Here is a 19295-nt window from a genome sequence, read left to right as displayed (position 1 = left end):
ATTGTGTCAACAAATATTATTGATATCAAGTCTATGTACTTTTGCTTTTATTATGATAGGTTAGTTGATATTGACAGAAAGTGCAGTTAAAGAGAGTGAAATGTGTTCTGTGGACACATGATTCAGGTCTAACCTTGAGCCAGAGGGGGCGGGAGAGAGCTCACATTCACCGGCTGGCCTTTCTCCAAAGCTTCAATTGCTGCATCGAATCCCTGAGACAAACAAGAAAACAGCATAGTGCTACTCTTTGTCTACTTCCTACAAGTCTGAAATAGCTCAAATAACTCAGCACATTTTTGTTATAGGAGAGACATATTTAAAAATCAGGGTTTACAGGATACTGGGTAAAAGGAATATCCAAATGTGCATGAAAACCTAGCTGACGACTAAATTTAAATGTAAAACTGTAGCTGGAAACAGTACTGCCATTGAGATGTAGAACTGTTTGGAAAGTTTAAGTCAAAATTTCCATATTAGAGCAGAAGGCAAATAGAAAAACCCACATTAACAATATGTGTATTACATGTATGAAGACATGTCTATTGACTGACATGCAAAATGTGAAACTCAAATTGCATTCACAAATCTCTGTATATCGTCTACAGTAGTCAACATTTGAAGTGTCCTAATACAAGAATGGATGTTGTTGTTGATAATTTTTAACTGTTTTTGATACACAGTCAAATAAATCAGATATACACAATCAGATAATGGGAATCCCAACTATGTACAATTAAATAAGTGCTAATTTTGAAGCCCTGAAAGACTAAGCCACAAAAACATAGCTATAAATACTATAAATCTTTACCTTACTGGCCTTTATATGCATCTTGGCTTGGTCGATGTCTCCTGCTTGTTTGGCCTTGAGAGCTGCCATCCTGTACTCCTTCTGTTGCTCCAGCAGAGTGTCTTTTGTTGGCTGTCCAACTGGAAAATCTACTTCAGGAGCAGAAGAAACCACAATGTGTCTTTTTACAAGAACTGCTCGGTAGAATGACATACTTTTCGTTAATTGCCAAGTTTGAAACTTAAAGGAAAAGGCCAGCATTATTAACATTGTTTGCTTTTTACGTCTGCAGTCTTAAGGGCTACAAAAAATATATAGATTTTTATATATTTGAACACTGGCTTCTACCATTAATAAAAGTAACAACTGTTGAATCAAACGATATTATCAATACAAGCACATTTTAGGGCTGTTGGGCAAGAAGGAACCATTTATTAACTGAACAAATATAAACATTATTAAATCAATAAAACTGCATTCGAACATTAATTAAAAATAGACAACAAGCCTATATTAAAATATTAATTAAACGTTAAACATTGATATGACAACATAAGCACATGGAATCACATAAAAAACTGTAAAAATCACTTTTATTTTGGGTTATTTTAGGTTGGCCATGCATAAGGTTAATTATATTATATAAGCTTAGCAGTTCTATGAACAGTCCAAGTCCAAGCTATTTGAAAAAAAAAATCTTTTAAATATTCTCACTATATAAAGAAACTAGTTTTTTTCTAAATATTTTAAGACAAAACTTGCTAAATTTGCAGCATCATTGCTTTAGTTCTCAGTTTTATGTGATCCTTCAGCAATATTTCTAATATCGTTTGATCTTCAAGAAACATTTATTATTATCATGATTGAAAATAGCAACATAATATTTTTTGTATAATCTGCAATACCTTTTAAGATTATCAGAAGAACCAGAAGTTATAAAAGACAGCATTTATTATTAAACATAAATCATTTTGTAGCACTTTATTTTCAATTAATTTTATTTAATTTAACGCATACTGGTTAAATAAAAGGGTTCATTTCTTTCAAAGTGGTTTAAAATAAACTTAGTAAATAAGCTTGTGCTTCATTCCTATCCATTTCGAACTGGCTAAATGAAATTGTTAGTTTAAGTGTACATGAATAAGTGAATGTTTTTGTTGATTATAATGAGATGTATTTTTCTGAAGAATTGTTTTGAGTGTATGACATTCTGTCCATAACGAATAAATCAAATCAAATCTAACTCTACACTCTAAACTTTGCATTCGTATTCAGCTTATTTGATCACAAAGTCACAATATTTTGGTAAAAGGAAGCTAAAAAAGGGTGCTGAATTAAAATATTTAATTATTTTTCAAAATACCAAAGCATTTTTCAGATAAAAAACAAAACAAAAGAAAATCTCCTATTTATTTAGAAAGCAGATACAGTTTATTCAGTTAGTCATCCATTTAACTTTTCATTGCTTAACTGTTGTCTGTTGCAGCTAAAACAGTTGACTAACCTAAGTCTTAAGATATAACTTGCTCAATTTTTAGCATCATTGCTCTATTTTTCAGTTTTACGTGATCCTTCAGCAATAATTCTAATATGATAATTTGATTTTCAAGAAACATTTATTTTTATTATCATGGTTGAAAATAACAAATATTTTTGTATAAACTGCAATACTTTTTTCAGGATTATTTGAAGAACCAGAATTTAAAAAAGACAGCATTTATTATTAAACATAATTAATTTGTAGCATTGACTTTTCAGGTAATTTTAATCAATTTAATGCATACTGGCTAAATAAAAGTGTTATTTCTTTCAAAACAATTAAAAAAAACACTAAACATTGCATTGATTTTCAGCAAATTTGATCACAAAGCAATTGATTTTCAGCAATTTTGATCACAAGTTTGATCACAAAAAGGTAAAAGGAGACTAGAAGAGGTGCTGAATTAAAATGTAATTATTTTTCAAAATACCAAAGCATTTTTTAGCTTTAAAAAATATATCACCTATTCTTTCAGACCGCAGATACACAGTTTATTCAGTTAGTCATTCGTTAAACTTTTAATTGCTTAATTGTATTCTGTTAAAGCAAAAACACTTGACTGAACTAAGTTTTATGATATAATTTACCACATTTTTAGTATAATTGCTCTATATTTCAGTTGCTGGTGATACATTCAGCAATAATTCTAATTTGATGACTTTATCTTCAAGAAACAATTCTTATTATGATCTTATCTTATTATATTATCATTGTTGAAAATAGCAACATTATATTTTTGTGTAAACTGCAATACTTTTTTAGGCTTATTTGAAGAACCGGAAGTTAAAAAAAGACAGCATTTATTATTAACCATGATTTTGTAGCATTGTCTTTTCAGGTAATTTTAATCAGTTTATTGCATACTGGCTGAATAAAAGTGTTATTTTCTTTTAATACAGTCTTTTTATCCCATTTTTGGTAAATTCAATGCATATAAACTTTTTTCAAAGAGCTCCCAAACATTTGAACAGTAGTGCATGCCCTGTTACATTAAAAAGTTAATGAGTTTGTGCTTCATTCTGCTCCATTTTGAACTGCCTCAACTCAATTGTTATTGTTAAGTGGTGTATACAGATAACTAAATATGTATGCTGTTTATGATGAGCTGTATTTTGTTTGAAGAATTGTTTTTAAATGTATGATATTCTGTTCCAAGCGAATAAATCAAATCAAATCGAACTCCACAAGTTGAACATTCCATTGACTTTCAGTAGAAAAAAGTCAATTTGATCAGTACAAAGTAGTTCACATGGATAAAGTCACAATTATTTGGTAAAAGGGAGACTAGAAGAGGTGCTGAATTAAAATAATAACTATTTTTCAAAATCCCAAAGCATTTTTCAGCTTAAATAAATACCCGCTATTTATTTAGTTAGCAGATAGGCAGTTTATTTATTTTCTGGTAAACTTGTAATTACTTAAGTGATGTCTGTTGCAGCAAAAGTACTTGACTAACCTAAGTGCTTTTCAGCTTCACTGCTAGCGTGTTCCCCTTCTGGAGATGACAGTGATGCTGGAGACGTTACACCAGAGGACTCATCTCTAATGTTTGATTCTGTATCCATGACAACAGGAGCGGCCTCCGCAGAGACGGGACTGATCTCGACAGCACTATCACACTCTTCCTGCTCATCAGGGGACACTGCAGGGGCTGGGGGCCGACTGGATCCAACGGGACCCCCACATGCCACTGGAGGAGGAATCTCAGATTCGTCAATCTTCCCTCCTTTCCGTACTGTCGCCAGCATAGTCTGTAGTGTCTAAACAAGAATATTAGAGTTTTAGTTGTTATAGATTATAATATGAACCACATTATTTTGTGCTATACAGTGTTTGTTTGTTAAGATGTGACACTGTATGAGCTCACTTTGAGGCCTCTCTCATATCGCCGGGCTTTAGAAGTTTCCCCTGCAGCTTTGGCATTGGTAACAGCCATCCTATACAAGCTTATTCTTTCCTCTAAGGTGTGTTCGATGCTCCCGGGAACTGATGAAACCTTAGTTTCCTATGAGAGAAACAGAAATCATACATGACATGTGATTTCTTATAAAAAGCTTGGGATGGCCGATTAATTTAAATTAAATTGCAAGCATGATTAAAGGTCCCATGAAATTAAAATAAAACATTTTAAAAATGTATTTTCAATCTGTTAGTTTTAAGGACATCTATAAGCTAGTGTGCTCCAAAACAGTGACAAAAATTCAAGTTTAGAAAATATATTAAAATAATATATTCATATAATAATATATTCATATTATTTGAATATATAGACATAAACACCCAAAGCTTTCAGTTTGTCACTTTCTGTTGCAGCAACAAATCGATCAACAAATTTTCTTATACATCATATTTCAGCTTCCCATCTAATCTTGACCAATCAAATGCTCTCTAGTATCTAACATGCCCTGCCCCCTTCAGGACGCTTCTTGTCTGCGTTTCATTTGATGCATTTGAGCTCAACAACTCTCATTGGCAGAGCTGTGAGAAAAGTCATTGGATCAGCTGAAGGCCAGAGGGTGCTCTTATGCACAAACTTTAAACACCCATGAAGAAGAAACTCAGAAAACGTATAAATAGAAACATTACTCCTTTCATTGATCATAGTTGAGTCAAAAAGCAAACAGCTGTCAAATAGTTGAGCTAAGCAAACAGCTGTCTTTATGACAGAGTGATTCGATCTCATTATCCTCTGATTAAAATTATATCAGTTTTAAACATGATGGAAGTGATGCCCAGTATATATTAAAGATCATCAAGAACAAAATAAATGAAAACACAGAAACATGTTACATGTCCCCATAAATGTCAAAATTATGTATAACTGAATCACATAATGGCCCATAGCTGAAATTATGAAAAAAATCTCATTTTATTTTAATAAAACATGTCAAAACCTAGTGATATTTTTTAAAATAGCAATACTGACATTTAAGAATTTGTATTTATTTAATTAATTAATACATTTGACTAGTTTATTAGCGCTTATATAGGCTATGATAATATAAATCACACAAGTACCTTGGACAGCTACAGTGCCACTCAGTAAAGCTTTCAAGCAAAGTCCAAAAACAATTAAAGAAAGAGTTGTCTTTCTACCGAAGACGTGGATGGCCAACATTACAACACGCCGTAACCGTCCTTCGTAGTCTCTCTGGTATTAAATTAACAAGCCGTCTGGGCTTTAAATTAAAAAGTGCAGTTATTTCCTAGTTGTTCAATGAGTCTGCAAGTTTGTGTATTCCTTGGATATAGTGATGTTGTTATGGAACTTGGACATCCATGATGTTAAGTGTGTCTTTATTCGCTTTACTCGATGCGCAGCAGGAAAAAAAAAGTCCTTCAGCAGCGCATGTAGTCACTGGTAAAGTTCTCTCAGAGTTTTGTGCTATCAAATACAGCGCTGCATGCAATAAACACATACTTATTCAGGCGATTTAAGGGTCTCATTGCCTAGGATTTCAATGAAATTAATCAAACTCTAGCCATGAATAAAACAATAGGCTATTTTATCATTTTAAGATTATAGATGAAGCGTTAGTAATTATATCATACACGGTTAATTGTATTCAAGTCAATGAAATAATAACTTTAATAAATAAAAGATCTTCATAAGAATGTGATGCGTTATTCACCTCTCTGCCAGAGAGTTTTTTAAAACCCCTTTCAAACTGTATCGTTTAGACCTGGATCATTTTTATATTAAATGTAGTGTTCTTTACTGGTGGATGACTGAAGACGAGCGCGCTTCTGCTGAGCCAGCTGTGGTAGCTTGACAACAGAGCCGCGACATCAACATACAGAATCTGTTGGCACAGTTCAGCACGGTTGTCTAACCATGCCGAGAATTCCGGGCAGAGAACGGTTTGTAATCGTGCCGCACTGTTCCAAGCTCAGTGGAGAAACAACAGTAACCGTACCAAAGTGTTCTTAGAACGGTTAAGCAAGATAGTGAAAAAGCAGCTATTGTGACATCAAAGCTATAGTACCATGCATTAACAAAGGCACTTCAATTCACAATTGCCCATGCCCTTATGAAGACGCCTCATCATTTTTGCACAAGGTACTGTTGTACGCTAAAGTTTGACTGAATTATATCTGTGAATACCAAGATGTTATGTAGTTCATGAAATAAGTAAATCCTACTTGATTTGACAGTATTCTGGGAAATTTTCTTACCCCTTGGTTTCGAGTGTGGTTCTGCTATTCACCCCTTCCCCTTAAGCCTGGTTTATACTTCTGCATCAAGTGACCGGCGTAACCCACGGCGCATGCAATGTGCGTAGCTGTGCATTTATACATTTGCGCGCTGTCTCTGTTGGTCTGCATTAACACTTCCAAAATGCTAGTTGGCAGTGAGGTGTTAATGTGTCTCTGTGTCGAGTTTCTTCGGCTGTGTTTTGTTCTTTTTGAATGCTTCCGGGATGTACAAGTGGCTCAAACTCGCTCATTTTGAGGCAGGAACTGTAAACGTGCAACAACTTTAACTATGAGATAAACACAAAACAAAACTTTCCATCCGGAGCCAAGGTTATAATAGTTTTGCATTTTTCATTAGTTTTAGTTTCTATTTTGTTTTGACTTTTTTTTTTTTCAAATTCAGTTAGTTTTTATTAGTTTTAGAGGCAGATTTCCTAGTTTTTATTAGTTTCTATATTTTAAAATGTCTTAGTTTTAGTTTAGTTTTTATTAGTTTCAGTATTAGTTTGTTTTTTTTTTTCTAAATGAGGATATTTGTTAGGTACAAGATTCAAAATCAGCAGGATAAATATTGTATAATTAAAAACGCAGTCATACATTTTTTGAAACATGTATTCAGAGGACACATGAACACTATCATCTACCACAAATATCTAACCATCCTCAAATTCAAATACAACAGCCCACAAGAAATAAAATATGTGTGCAAGGCTGCTTGTGAGGTTAGACGTAGTGATGGGCAGGGCTGGATTAATCAATGGGCATTATGGGCACATAATGCACATACTCTCCATCATGAGAAAGACAAGTAGGAATAATTAATAAGTGTGTGTATTATATGTACTGTATATCATCTATTTAAAAAATGTGGGCAATACATTATAGATTAATTTCATTTAACAAATATTATATCAATATTATTTTTAATTAAACTATGGGGTGCGGCTATAGGGGGCCTACAAGACATTGTGCCCAGCGGCCTCTGAATTATTAATCCGGGCCTGGTGATGGGAAATTCAAATTTCTAACGCAGATGTTACGACTCAACATTACGTAGTCAGCAATAGTCATTTCAGTCAGTTAAAAAACATCATCATGATCTGAAAAATGCCTTACAGTAAAGTTGTACAAACTGTAAACTCAACTGAATCATGCTTCACTTATTTAAATTTCATTACGATTGTCTGTTATGAAATAAACTTACGTTTTTCTCTAGATCCTCATCATTAGGCTTGTTATTATGTAAGAAGTGGGTGAATAATTGCTTACTGGAGACGAGAATCGTTTCAAATGATTCAGTTCGATATAGTGAACTTGTTCAACCGGTTCACTTAGAAGATCCGGTTACAAAGATTCATTCGCGATCGCGCTACAGAAATAAAATTTATTTAAATTTTAACACAAATGTGTTAAAGTAATAGTTTTAAGTCTCTGTATTTAATACTGTCACCGTGCTGCTGTCATGTCCACTTGTTTTTGTCGCGGGAGCAACAGAGAAGATGACTCAAGGAGAACCGGCTCAATCTGCCCAATGGCAGAAGGAGACTCTGATGTGCGAAAGGGTCAAACACAAACACCTGAAGCGCGGATTATATTTACTTTTAAAATGCTTACAGTAAGATTATTTATTAAATGCATTTACAAATACGAAAACGAAGAAGGTTTTTGCTATAATTCTAGTTAGTTTCAGTTAGTTTTGTATGTACACAATACAGTTTCAGGTAGTTCTAGTTTTTGAAAAAACTCTCTTTTTATTTTTATTTCAGTTAATGCCAATTATTTTACATTTTAGTTTTCGTTTTTTTGTTAGTTTTCATTAACTATAATAACCTTGTCCGGAGCTCCTTCACGGGACTCCACACTTGTAAACAATCGCTCCATCGGGCTCGCGCGGCTATCGGTCCCGCCCAGACTCGTCAGCGATACCAAGCCGACCAATCACAAAGCTTGCGCTACGCATCGTTGTGTAGGTGCACGTCAGCGACGCCGACGGCCATGGCCACAGCGTAGGGCTATTCGTCGACGCGTAGGTTGCGCCGTAGCATACGCTTGCGTTTGACCCAGAAGTATAAATCAGCCTTTAGCCCTAAGCCTTCATGCTAAAGAGAATTGGGACACCAATTAAGGGGAAGGGGAAGGGCTAAGGGGTAGAATTGGGATTGGGCCTAAAAGACTTGGAAATGTACAACGCATAATAGACATACATGATATTATCAGACATTATCATAGTTTAAGTTAAATAAAAATACAGATGTAATTAAAATTTTATTTAATAAAATCATGTTGGACCAACTCAATTGCATTTAATTGTGTAAATAGTTTTTTTTTTATTATTATTATTATTGGTGCTAAACAAATTTATTAGATGGAAATCCAAGTCATAAATTAACTGCTCAATGCAATTTAAGAACTGATTCAACAAGCTGAATGAAAAAATTCAGCTAATTTTTGAGCATGTGATAATGTCTCCGTTTTAAAATACCTGTTTAATGAACTTTATTTAGGAGATAATAAATAATAAAGTAAAAATGCCCAATATTTTGTTTACAAATGTAGTGAAGTAAAAGTCAAATATTCGTTTGAATAAAAATACTCAGTACAGATAATTAAGAATGTATTGATTTTACATTGAAACTGAACAAATATAATATGATTATACTGTTACAAATAAATTATTAGATGCTACCTGGCTTTCTGGTGTCGCATCTGCAGGAGTTTCTGCACTAACAGTGAAGGTTGGTGTTGTGGCACCTGAGTCGTCTGTTTCTTCCTCACCAACCACTTCCTGCAGCTCAGCCTAGTGAGAAGCACAACAAACAATATAAAAATCACACTAACAAAATGAGATAGTACTGGGGACACTGCCAATAATCACAGGTTTCATTTACCAGAAGGTCTTCATCATCCTCCACACTTTCGTCTTCGTCATCATCAAAGTCTTTCATGCACGCCTCCGCCATTTTTTCAATGTCTTCCATTGGCAATGGAGCTTGAACATAAACATTCAAGTAAGATTTAATTTAAAGATTACATAAAAGATTTAATAAAAAAAGATTCATTAAAAAAAAGATTACAATGTTTTGAAAACAGCTTGAAAACAGCATAATATAAGATTGTTGTTGCTGTTACACACTATCATTTAAAATTTAGGAGGAAAAGAAAAAGAAATACATTTTAAAAATTGGAAATGGTTAAAAAGAATCATTAACAACTCAACAATTTAGAATGATTTATAAAGGATCATGCATTACTGAAAAATATATATGAAACAACATATTTTGTCAGCTGCATTTAAAGAAAACACCCCTTTTTAAATGGAGTTAAACAGTTGAGGTTTTTCTTTCTTTCGTGTACTCATTCAGCCAATCTGAGTCTGGAGAAAGAATTTTTAGCTTAGGCAAGCATAATTCATTGAACAGGATTAGACCATGAGCATTTCCCTAAAAAAAAAATAAAAATAAAAAAATAATAATTGGTATTATTTTCCTTATTTAAAGTAAAAGGAAAATACTGTTGTACAATGAATTGCCTAAATACACTAACTGAGCCTTTGAATGTCACTTTAAGCTAAATACTAGTATCTTGAAAAATATCTAGTAAAATATAATGTACTGTCATCATAGCAAAAATAAAAGAAATCAGTTATTAGAAATGAGTTATTAAATCTGTTGTTTAAACTGTGCATTAAGCATCTTCCCTGTAAGAAAAAAACTTTAGTAACTAAAGTCCTTCATTCAAGAGAAGTGAGGGATTTCAATTCTCAACTTGTTTGTTTATTACACAAATGAGGTTAATATGAATAATCACTAAACACCGCGCTCCGACACAAATGTGCATGCAGTTGACCATTAAAGCGCTCACATTAAGAAAATCGCGTGAGATGTGTGTGGTTTGCTCGTCTTCGAGGCTAAGCGTGGTGCTCACAAACATAACAGCTTGCGCTTTTTAAAACATGATTGATTCGAACGTACAATATTGAAGGATGCACATCCTGTGCTGCAAAAGTTACATTACATGACATGCTTTTAGTCATTTTTAAGTGGAACTGAGCTTTGCAGAGCAACAAATGAGTACAACTGGAAAGGGGGCGGTATATGATGCAATAATGGTTTATCTCGATTAATGGTTTTTCATAGTCAACAGAAGCCTAAATCGAAATCGAAACCGGATTTTCGATTAATTGCACAGCCCAACAAAATAGTTGCTTTTTTAGCACGATATGGCTAGGAACTATACCCTTGTTCTGGCATAATAATCAAGGAACTTTGTTGACGTGCTACAGCATGTAAAATTTTCCCCTGAATTAAAACTAAACACCTATAATCACATTTACTCAACTTCACTCAACTTAAATGACAGCAATGTGAAAACAGCAGTTAAGAAAGCATGTGAAAAAAGTGATGTTTTGTTGCATGAGCTCTGCAATTAGATACTTCAGCTGAACAATGATATCCTCTTCCTAAAGATATTAAGTGAAATAAACGCCAGTTCTGTGCTGGTAATGCAAGACAGACAGTTAAAGTAGCAGACATTTAATAATACAATACTTCATTGTGCATACAGATTATTCTTTTAAACTGTTACATTAAGATGTTTATACGAGTAGCCTACTCTTTGTACACATTTTAGACAAGCAGAACATATCCAAGCTAGTGCATCAATGCCTGTAATGTCTGATGTAGGTGCTGCAAAACTTTATGAAACTTATTTAAGATGTAAACTGCTCAATATTAATTAGTTGCATCCACATAGAAAATCAGCAAATGAAACTTTGAACACAAACCTCATTTACTTCTCTAAATTACAATATGTAGCAACAAACATTTCCTCGAGTAACTTTGTGCATCACTGAAATCACATGACAATGTTTTTTTTTTTTTTTTTAAATAAATGTGACCATGTACCACAAAACCAGACAAATCATGCTTAAGTAATAGTCAATACACTGTATGGGTCAAACATTTTTGATTTTGCCAAAATTCTTTAGAATATTAGGTAAAAATCATGTTCCCTCAGGACATTTTGTAAATGTCTTACTGTAAAATTATTTAAACTTAATTTTTGATTAATAATATGTATTTCTAAGAAAGTGATTTTTTAGAGCCCCAATATTCATTAATTCATTTTCTTGTCGGCTTGGTCCCTTTATTAATCTGGGGTCGCCACAGCGAAATAAACCACCAACTTATCCAGCAAGTTTTTTTACGCAGCGGATGCCCTTCCAGCCATCTCTGGGAAACATCCACACACACACATTCACACACTACGGACAATTTAGCCTACCCAATTCACCTGTACTGCATGTCTTTGGACTACGGGGGAAACCGAAGCACCCGGTGGAAACCCACGTGAAGGCAGGGAGAACATGCAAACTCCACACAGAAACACCTACTGAGCCGAGGTTCGAACCAGAGACCCAGCGACCTTCTTGCTGTGAGGCGACACCACTACCTACTGCGCCACTGCTTCACCACATCTATACATATGAAAAAAATTTAAATATTAAGAATATATATAGGATATAATAAGAATAGATATAGGATATAAATATAAAGGATTAAAATATAGCAAAACATATTATTTTCTAGCCTACATAAATATGAACAAACCACTGCTTTTATGTCTTCTTCATCTCGGGAGGCTTTTTCAGTTAATTCATAACAATTTGCTTTTGAATAATGTTATTATTATTAGCAGTATTATTTATTATATCCATATTTATATTTGTTTTATTAAAAACAAGCTTGGATTTGCCCACCTGTCAGGTTTTAGACCATAAGGGGCACAGCATCTGTTTTAGGATATAACTCAGGTTTTTGAGCACACTTTGCTATTATTGTTAATTTATTCGTTTGCTGGAAATTAGAACTGAATTTAGAAATAGTTTTGAAACGAATATTTGCACTTAACAAACAAAATTATTTATTTATAAACTAATTGATGTCTGTGCGTAAAGGTTTCCCTATCCAAGAGCGAAAGTGATCCATTATCTCTCATTCTCACGCAGTAGATGCTCTGTTTAACTGTTTTCTGTTAAAAAAAACTGTTAACTGTTTGCTAGTGAAATTCGCATTTTTTCCACTTAGACTTACTTTGCGTCCTGTAAATAGTGAATGCGCTCTTGGCGCGACACAGCTGGCTCTTAAAGGGAATGGGAGATGAGACTCTAATTGGTTTATTCTCAAAACACACCTATAACTCATTAAGAAAATAAACTCAACCCTTTTAGACCATGCGCCACGGCGCAAAGCAAATTTTCCCTTCCTTATATTAGCAAAAATGCATTCTGACACGCCCTGAAAGCATTTGCGCCCTGCGTTTTGCGCATGGACCGTCAAAATAGAGCCCCATGTGTGCTTTACACACACACACACACACACACACACACACACACACACACACACACACACACACACACACACACACACACACACACACACACAAGAAATTTGTTTTGGCAATAGAAGCTTCCAGTGTACATAAAGTAACAAGTGACAGCACAAAATAAACAGAAATTACGACACACATTAAACAGAGATGCAATTAGATCATCAATGGAAAGCTTTTTTTGGTTTTTCTATTTACAAAATACTAAATAAAACAAACAACAAAGAATAAACAATAACAGCAATATAACTGTGGCATATGTGTATTTTTGTTTTATCTAAAAGTATGCTAGATATAGAAATAGATATAGATGCTTCCAATAGTTTGGATAAAACTGGAAAAGAGCGTGCTGATTTCGCTATGTTGTATTTGTTCAACAGTTCTATTGTAATCACATGTGCATGTTTCTGAATTATAAAATCAGTAAATATCCTGATGATTATTTAACTTCCTACTGGTGAGGAGAGAAGACGAAGAGAGTATCGATAGTAATCAAAAGCATGATTGATATTATTTTAAATATTTCAATATCAATGTTAATCGATATATCAATATTTCTGACAACACTACTTCCCATAACAACATTATTAATGATGTCTGTACATCTGAGAGGTTTTTTGTCAACAAAGCAACTGCTACTGAAATAAATGACAATGTAATGAACAACTTCCTCCAAGTAAAACAAACCTTGGGACAATCCCAACATTTGCACAATAATAGAATACATTAGAAGGCATTTTAAATCCTACCTTTTAAAGTTAGGCTATACAGATACAGTCTGTATTCATAACAGAAATAGAAAATAAAGACAAAAATAATGCTATTTTCCACCTTTGCCAGCCTTCTTCGCCCTGGTAGGCACATTTGGTTTCTTCCCAACAATGGCAGCAAATTCAGCTTCTAAAGACGGATCATCCAGATCTTGATCCATATCCATCATATCATCTGGCTTGAAATCAAGCAACAATCCCATCTACAAAGAAGCAAAAGCTTAGTCAGACTCAATCGTTTTTCTTAACTCTTGAAAATAAAGCTTCTTTATTGACATGGATAGTTCCATGAAAAACTTTCATCATATTTTTACATTGCACATAGAGAATAAAAGTCTATATTTACATGATATATCGATGTGCACTGTGTAAATTTTTCAATCAATATCTTAATTATTATTCTTTTTTTTTTTTTTTTTGGCCTGAGCCCATTTATTATTCTTGAGGTCGCCACAGCGAAATGATCCACCAACTTATCCATCATATGTTTTATGCAGCTGATGCCCTTCCAGCTGGAACCAATCACGGGGAAACCTAATCATTATTGCTAAATATAATTGCACAAATCATAGGTATCCTGGAGTACCTCCAGGAACTCTAAAAGTTTTGCCCAATGTAAACAACATTTTTAAACAGTACCAATACCAATGGCAGAAACATAATGGTGAGGTGAAGTATCATCGCTTCAAGATGATATTCAACGTTTATTGCAGTATAACACAAGTGTTATAAGGTAAAATTCAAATAATCACGTTCCTCAAAATGTACAGAACAGAGCACAAATAATAAAAATAATCAATAAATAATAAAAACCAAATAATTATAAACTACAGAACATAACCAAACAAACATACAAAAACAAAATCACATACACTACAGGGTCTTCCATCATTTTTTTTTTAATATACTAAACAGTCTACTTTCTAAGTTTAATTTCAACTAATGTAAAGATTTACAGTATAACCATAATCCCTTCTGTGGAAAAAACAGTGATTTTGTTTGTTGAGGTAATGTTGGCTTTACATTCACACATTCTGACTTTCTCCTTAATTATATAATTCCAGAAAAGGACTGTTTGCACATCTAGTAAAATCCTATTTTCAACCAAGGACTCTCAAAATACAACATTGTTTCACAGTTAATCAAATAGTGCTAACATTGTTTTGAAGTCATACTTACATGTGATTTCAGACTGAATATTTAAACAGGCACTTTGAAACATTTAAAAAGTTTGGTTCTTTTTCCCAAAAAGTGGACCTGTTTGCAGTTATTCGCCTTATGTTTTATTTAATTGAGAGGTTTAAATACTGTATTTTATTGACATTACAGCACTTGTTTTAGCTGGATTATTTTGTCAGGTGGTGATCCTAACCACACTTTTTGAGGTACCAAAAACATTTACTAAATACATATAATAAAGATATATGAAAAAAGGGCATTTTTTTAAATACAAATTTATTACATTATATATCCTTAGGGGAAAAAAAAGAAGTTAAAAGTTTTAAATGAAAAAAAAAAAATGTTTATGTGAAAAAAGTACATTTTGACAGTTCATGGATAACAAAAAGTTTTATACCTTTCAAGAATAAATTCCAAGATTTAGAATAAAATTTGGGCTACTTGTAAAACATGACTTCACTTTCATCATATTGTAGGTTTTCTTGCACAGCTGGATGTTGGACTCATGAAAAATAATCGTTTGCATTCATTGGAAGTCTTCTTTGACGGGTTATTTTCACAATTTATGATGGCACAGCAGTCAAAATAAGACAAATGAGCTCATGTGTGGGACAATACTGGACCTTTTATCAGTGGGGGTGGGTCTTTCAAACCCATTTTGTCTTTCCTTTTATAAACTTGAGAATAGAAACCATGGTAAAAAAGAAAAAAAAATATTATAAAAGATAAGACATAAAACAAACAAACGTACAAAGACAAAACTAACACAACATGGTCTTTCAATGAGGGACATTCTACAAAAAAAACGTACATTTTCACATATACAAAATGTGACAGGGCCTGACTTAAGCTTGTCGTTCTCAAAAAATCATACAAAACAATGATAGAACGCATCCTTAAACACTGTCAACTTTTTCTTCTTCAAATTATGTCACTTCCTTTGAGTCATAGGGCCCTATCATTAAGGTTGGATAACGTTTTTTTTTTTTCGATACCGGTGCTAAATCGATACTTTTAAAACGATACCGGTGCCAAAACTGTGCCTGAATCGATACTTTTTAGCCACAAAATGATGGTGGATGACTCTACAAAAATATTTTATTTGACAAAATATTTTTTTAATCATTTTAGTAGAACAATATAATTACAGTTTAAAGTAAACATCAATTCATATTGAATTACATTAATACATTTCCTTTGATCATTTGTTGGTTAGCATGAATTTAAGATTTGCATTGTGAAATTACATTAGCTTACTATTAACCTGTGGGCGGGCAGGGGCCACGCACTTTTAGGAGCACATTTTAACATATATATCACAAAATACTTAATACATTATTCAAAGTCATTTTTTTTCGTGCATCCCTCTGCAGTCTTCATAAACAAGATAATTAAATAACTTAAACTCAAAATAATCTTCCTTGTTCATTTATTGGACAAGTCACGTGGGATAACACATTTCTAACATTCAAGTGCATCAAGGCACATTGCTGCACCTGTAAACTTTAACAGGCCTACAGTTGAAGTCAATTTATTTTGCCATCCCATCCATTTAAAATAATGTTTCAGAAAATGTTTAGAGTTTTCTTAAAAAAGATTATTCTGGAGTCATAATAAGTTCTATTTCTTATTGTTTATTTCATGCATTGATAATGAACAAAACACATTGAATGACAGTAAAAAGTAGCAATTTTACCCAATAAATGCGTTAATCATATCAACTGATTTATATATAGTCAATCAAATAAACTTAAACGATTAAAAACTGCAGAAAACATTTATTTAATCCCTAACTACAAAACCAAATGTAAAACAATTTTAGTATCAGTTTTGCTTAAGTTGCACGCTAGTGTTGTAGGAGAGGGGAGTGGAAGCTTTAAGACTAGCTATTTAAGGGAGCTGTAGTCCACAGCGAAGTGGGTAGTGTAGTTCGACACGCATGCTGGATGATGTGAGTTCGCTGTGTGCTGTGCAACTGAAGCAGAGGAAAAAAAGTTTTACTCGGCTTTGTTTTATGTTCACTCAAGTTATTCCAACCCGAGAACTGTTTGCACTGTAAAACTGACAACATGAAAATAAGTAAAAGATTACTTTTGTCCGTCTCATCCTTTGCACGAGCTGTTACTCTGCCGCTGGACATTACTGAAGCGGAGAGAGTAACACTAGTTTGATCATGTATAAATATCATTATAACTATATTATATAAATATTATTATAACTATGCCTAAAACATCCTGACAATCAAAAACCAAGTGACATATCACAGGCGATTGTCTTCAGAGTGCACCAGACATGAATGATACTCCTCATAGTGCTTGAGAAGAAGACAGTACTGTATGATCTATATACTTTGTAAAATAAAGACTTGCAGGTTAAAGAAACAGCATAGGAAAAGGTTGCCGCGAACCTAGGTGCAGATAATTAAAAAAAATTTTTAAGTGTATTTGTATATATAGAGAGATACATAACTAGATAGAATAGACATAGAGATAGAAATAGAAATAGATTGATCTCTGCAGCAGCTGCCAAAGAGCTCTCCACTGCTTTTGCTTGCGATCTGAAACTTTTGTAAAGACAGTTGCTGTGTAAGAATCCTTGCTTGTAAGATACGCTTTAGAATGCTTAGTTTAAGCAAACTGGATGAACATGATCACGCATGTAGATCTGAAGAGTGTCGCTCTCGCTCACCAAAAACCAGGCTAAATGCGCTGTACTACGTTGCGTGTGTCTGTTCCCTAGCAACAATAACAAACGCCTGATATCGCCTGTTCGTATTCCTCAAAGTTGTTCAGAATTAAATGTCTAGTGATGGTGTGACACAACACCTATGTGTGCCTTCTTGAGCTCAACAAACTAAATTTAATATCTTGGCTAATGTATGTCTTCAGTGGAGTGTGTGCAACACTATTTCCTTATCCATGCAAGTAAAGAAGTAAAGTATAAAAGTAAAAGTAAAGAGAAAGAGAAAGTAAATAGGCTGAATGGAGGAGGCTCATTATTAATCCTCGCGCTGCAGATGGTCTGTTTAACTGTTTTCTCGCTAGCAAAGTGTTCAGTTCTTCTCTTTATAAAGACCTCCATGTAAATAATGCACGATGCAACTGACTCTTAAAGGGAATTGGAGATGAGACTCTGATTGGTTTAATGCACGTTATGCTCAAAACACAACCATCGATCGATAAAATAAAGGTGTATTGCAAGCATTATGTTAAATTTAATGCAAATGTGACAGGACTGACCAAAACATGAGGACAGTTGCAAATTTATTTGTATTGTAAATTTTTAGTATTTATTTATAATTTCATGTTTTTAATTAATTGATGCGAATGATAACTTAAACTTACTATTCCTAAAGTTTTTCTTCGAAATAACAGTTTTTAGCATATCAAAATGATTAAAGCTGTAGTTTAATTGGTGGACAATGACAGGGTTTGTACATTTGTAAAGTGTTTTTAAAAAAGAATCTGAGAATCAAATGAATGACATATTCCTTTACAGAACTTCTTCTTCGGCCTTAGTCCCTTATGGTTGCGGGGTTGGCTCTTTGGAACAAGTCCTCCATTAGACTTGTCCATATGATAACGACTTTTTTTACACCTTCCGGCCGGCCTGTCACCCTTATACACTACGGACAATTTAGCCTACCCAATTCACATGCAGCATGTCTTTGGACTGTGGGGGAAACCGGAACACCTGAAGGAAACCCATGCAAATGCAGGGAGAACATGCAAATTTCTCACAGAAATGCCAACTGAGCTAGCGAGCCAGCGAACCAGCAACCTTCTTGCTGTGAGGCTACAGCACTACCTACTGCACCACTGCTTCGCCCATATTCCTTTACAAAACAACTCACGGAAATCAACCATCAGTCCATTTGAGACATTTTTGGGATAAAATACTTTTTGTTCACTTCTTCCTCTGCGGTTAATCTGGCGGTTGGCAAACCTAATTTAAAGTGCATTTCCACCACCTACTGAATTGGAGTATAGAGTGCAACATTGTTGGAAATCTTAATGGATTAGTAAGGAATACTACATGGATTTACTACTATATATATATATATATATATATATATATATATATATATATATATATATATATATATATATATATATATATATTTAAATATGCCATATATATTTATAGATCTATAATTACTTATATTATAAAAATATTTATTCATGAATAAAATTAAACACACACACACTTTTTTTCACTGTATTTATGTTTTTTTTTTTTATAATTATCATTATCATTTTTATCATTATTATAGACAATGTACGTTTCTGATAGAATGTCCCATAAACTAAACTGTCTTTTTCCAAATTTAGATAGTAACTAATTTACAGATGTCCAGTATAACCAAAATCCCTTCAGGAAAACCAAAACAACAATGGTTTTGTTTTAAGGCACATATTATATTCATTATCATGGA

At 33.4% G+C, this 19295-nt stretch overlaps 1 protein-coding gene across 7 annotated transcripts in view; it reads right to left on the bottom strand.

Annotated features, from left to right (window-relative positions):
- The window catches only part of cc2d1b (coiled-coil and C2 domain containing 1B), a 35635-nt gene that overhangs the window by 15592 nt on the left and 748 nt on the right, over nucleotides 1-19295 (bottom strand). For 2 of the 7 annotated variants that reach the window (XM_087240651.1, XM_087240652.1), the window contains 7 exons: nucleotides 13743-13884; nucleotides 9413-9513; nucleotides 9211-9321; nucleotides 4195-4332; nucleotides 3784-4087; nucleotides 809-936; nucleotides 134-212 (listed from right to left, as the gene is read on the bottom strand). In XM_087240651.1, coding sequence (XP_087096777.1) covers nucleotides 134-212; nucleotides 809-936; nucleotides 3784-4087; nucleotides 4195-4332; nucleotides 9211-9321; nucleotides 9413-9513; nucleotides 13743-13884 — 1003 coding nt within the window. Of the gene's footprint in view, nucleotides 1-133; nucleotides 213-808; nucleotides 940-3783; nucleotides 4088-4194; nucleotides 4333-9210; nucleotides 9322-9412; nucleotides 9514-13742; nucleotides 13885-19295 lie in introns of all 7 variants that reach the window. The other 5 variants (XM_087240653.1, XM_087240654.1, XM_087240655.1 and 2 more) reach the window with 3 other exon arrangements.

The sequence above is a fragment of the Danio rerio genome, chromosome 2 (genome assembly GCF_052040795.2).
Source record: "Danio rerio strain M-AB ecotype USA chromosome 2, GRCz13ab, whole genome shotgun sequence".
NCBI classification, from domain to species: domain Eukaryota; kingdom Metazoa; phylum Chordata; class Actinopteri; order Cypriniformes; family Danionidae; genus Danio; species Danio rerio.
This window is presented reverse-complemented; position numbering and strand designations above follow the sequence as displayed.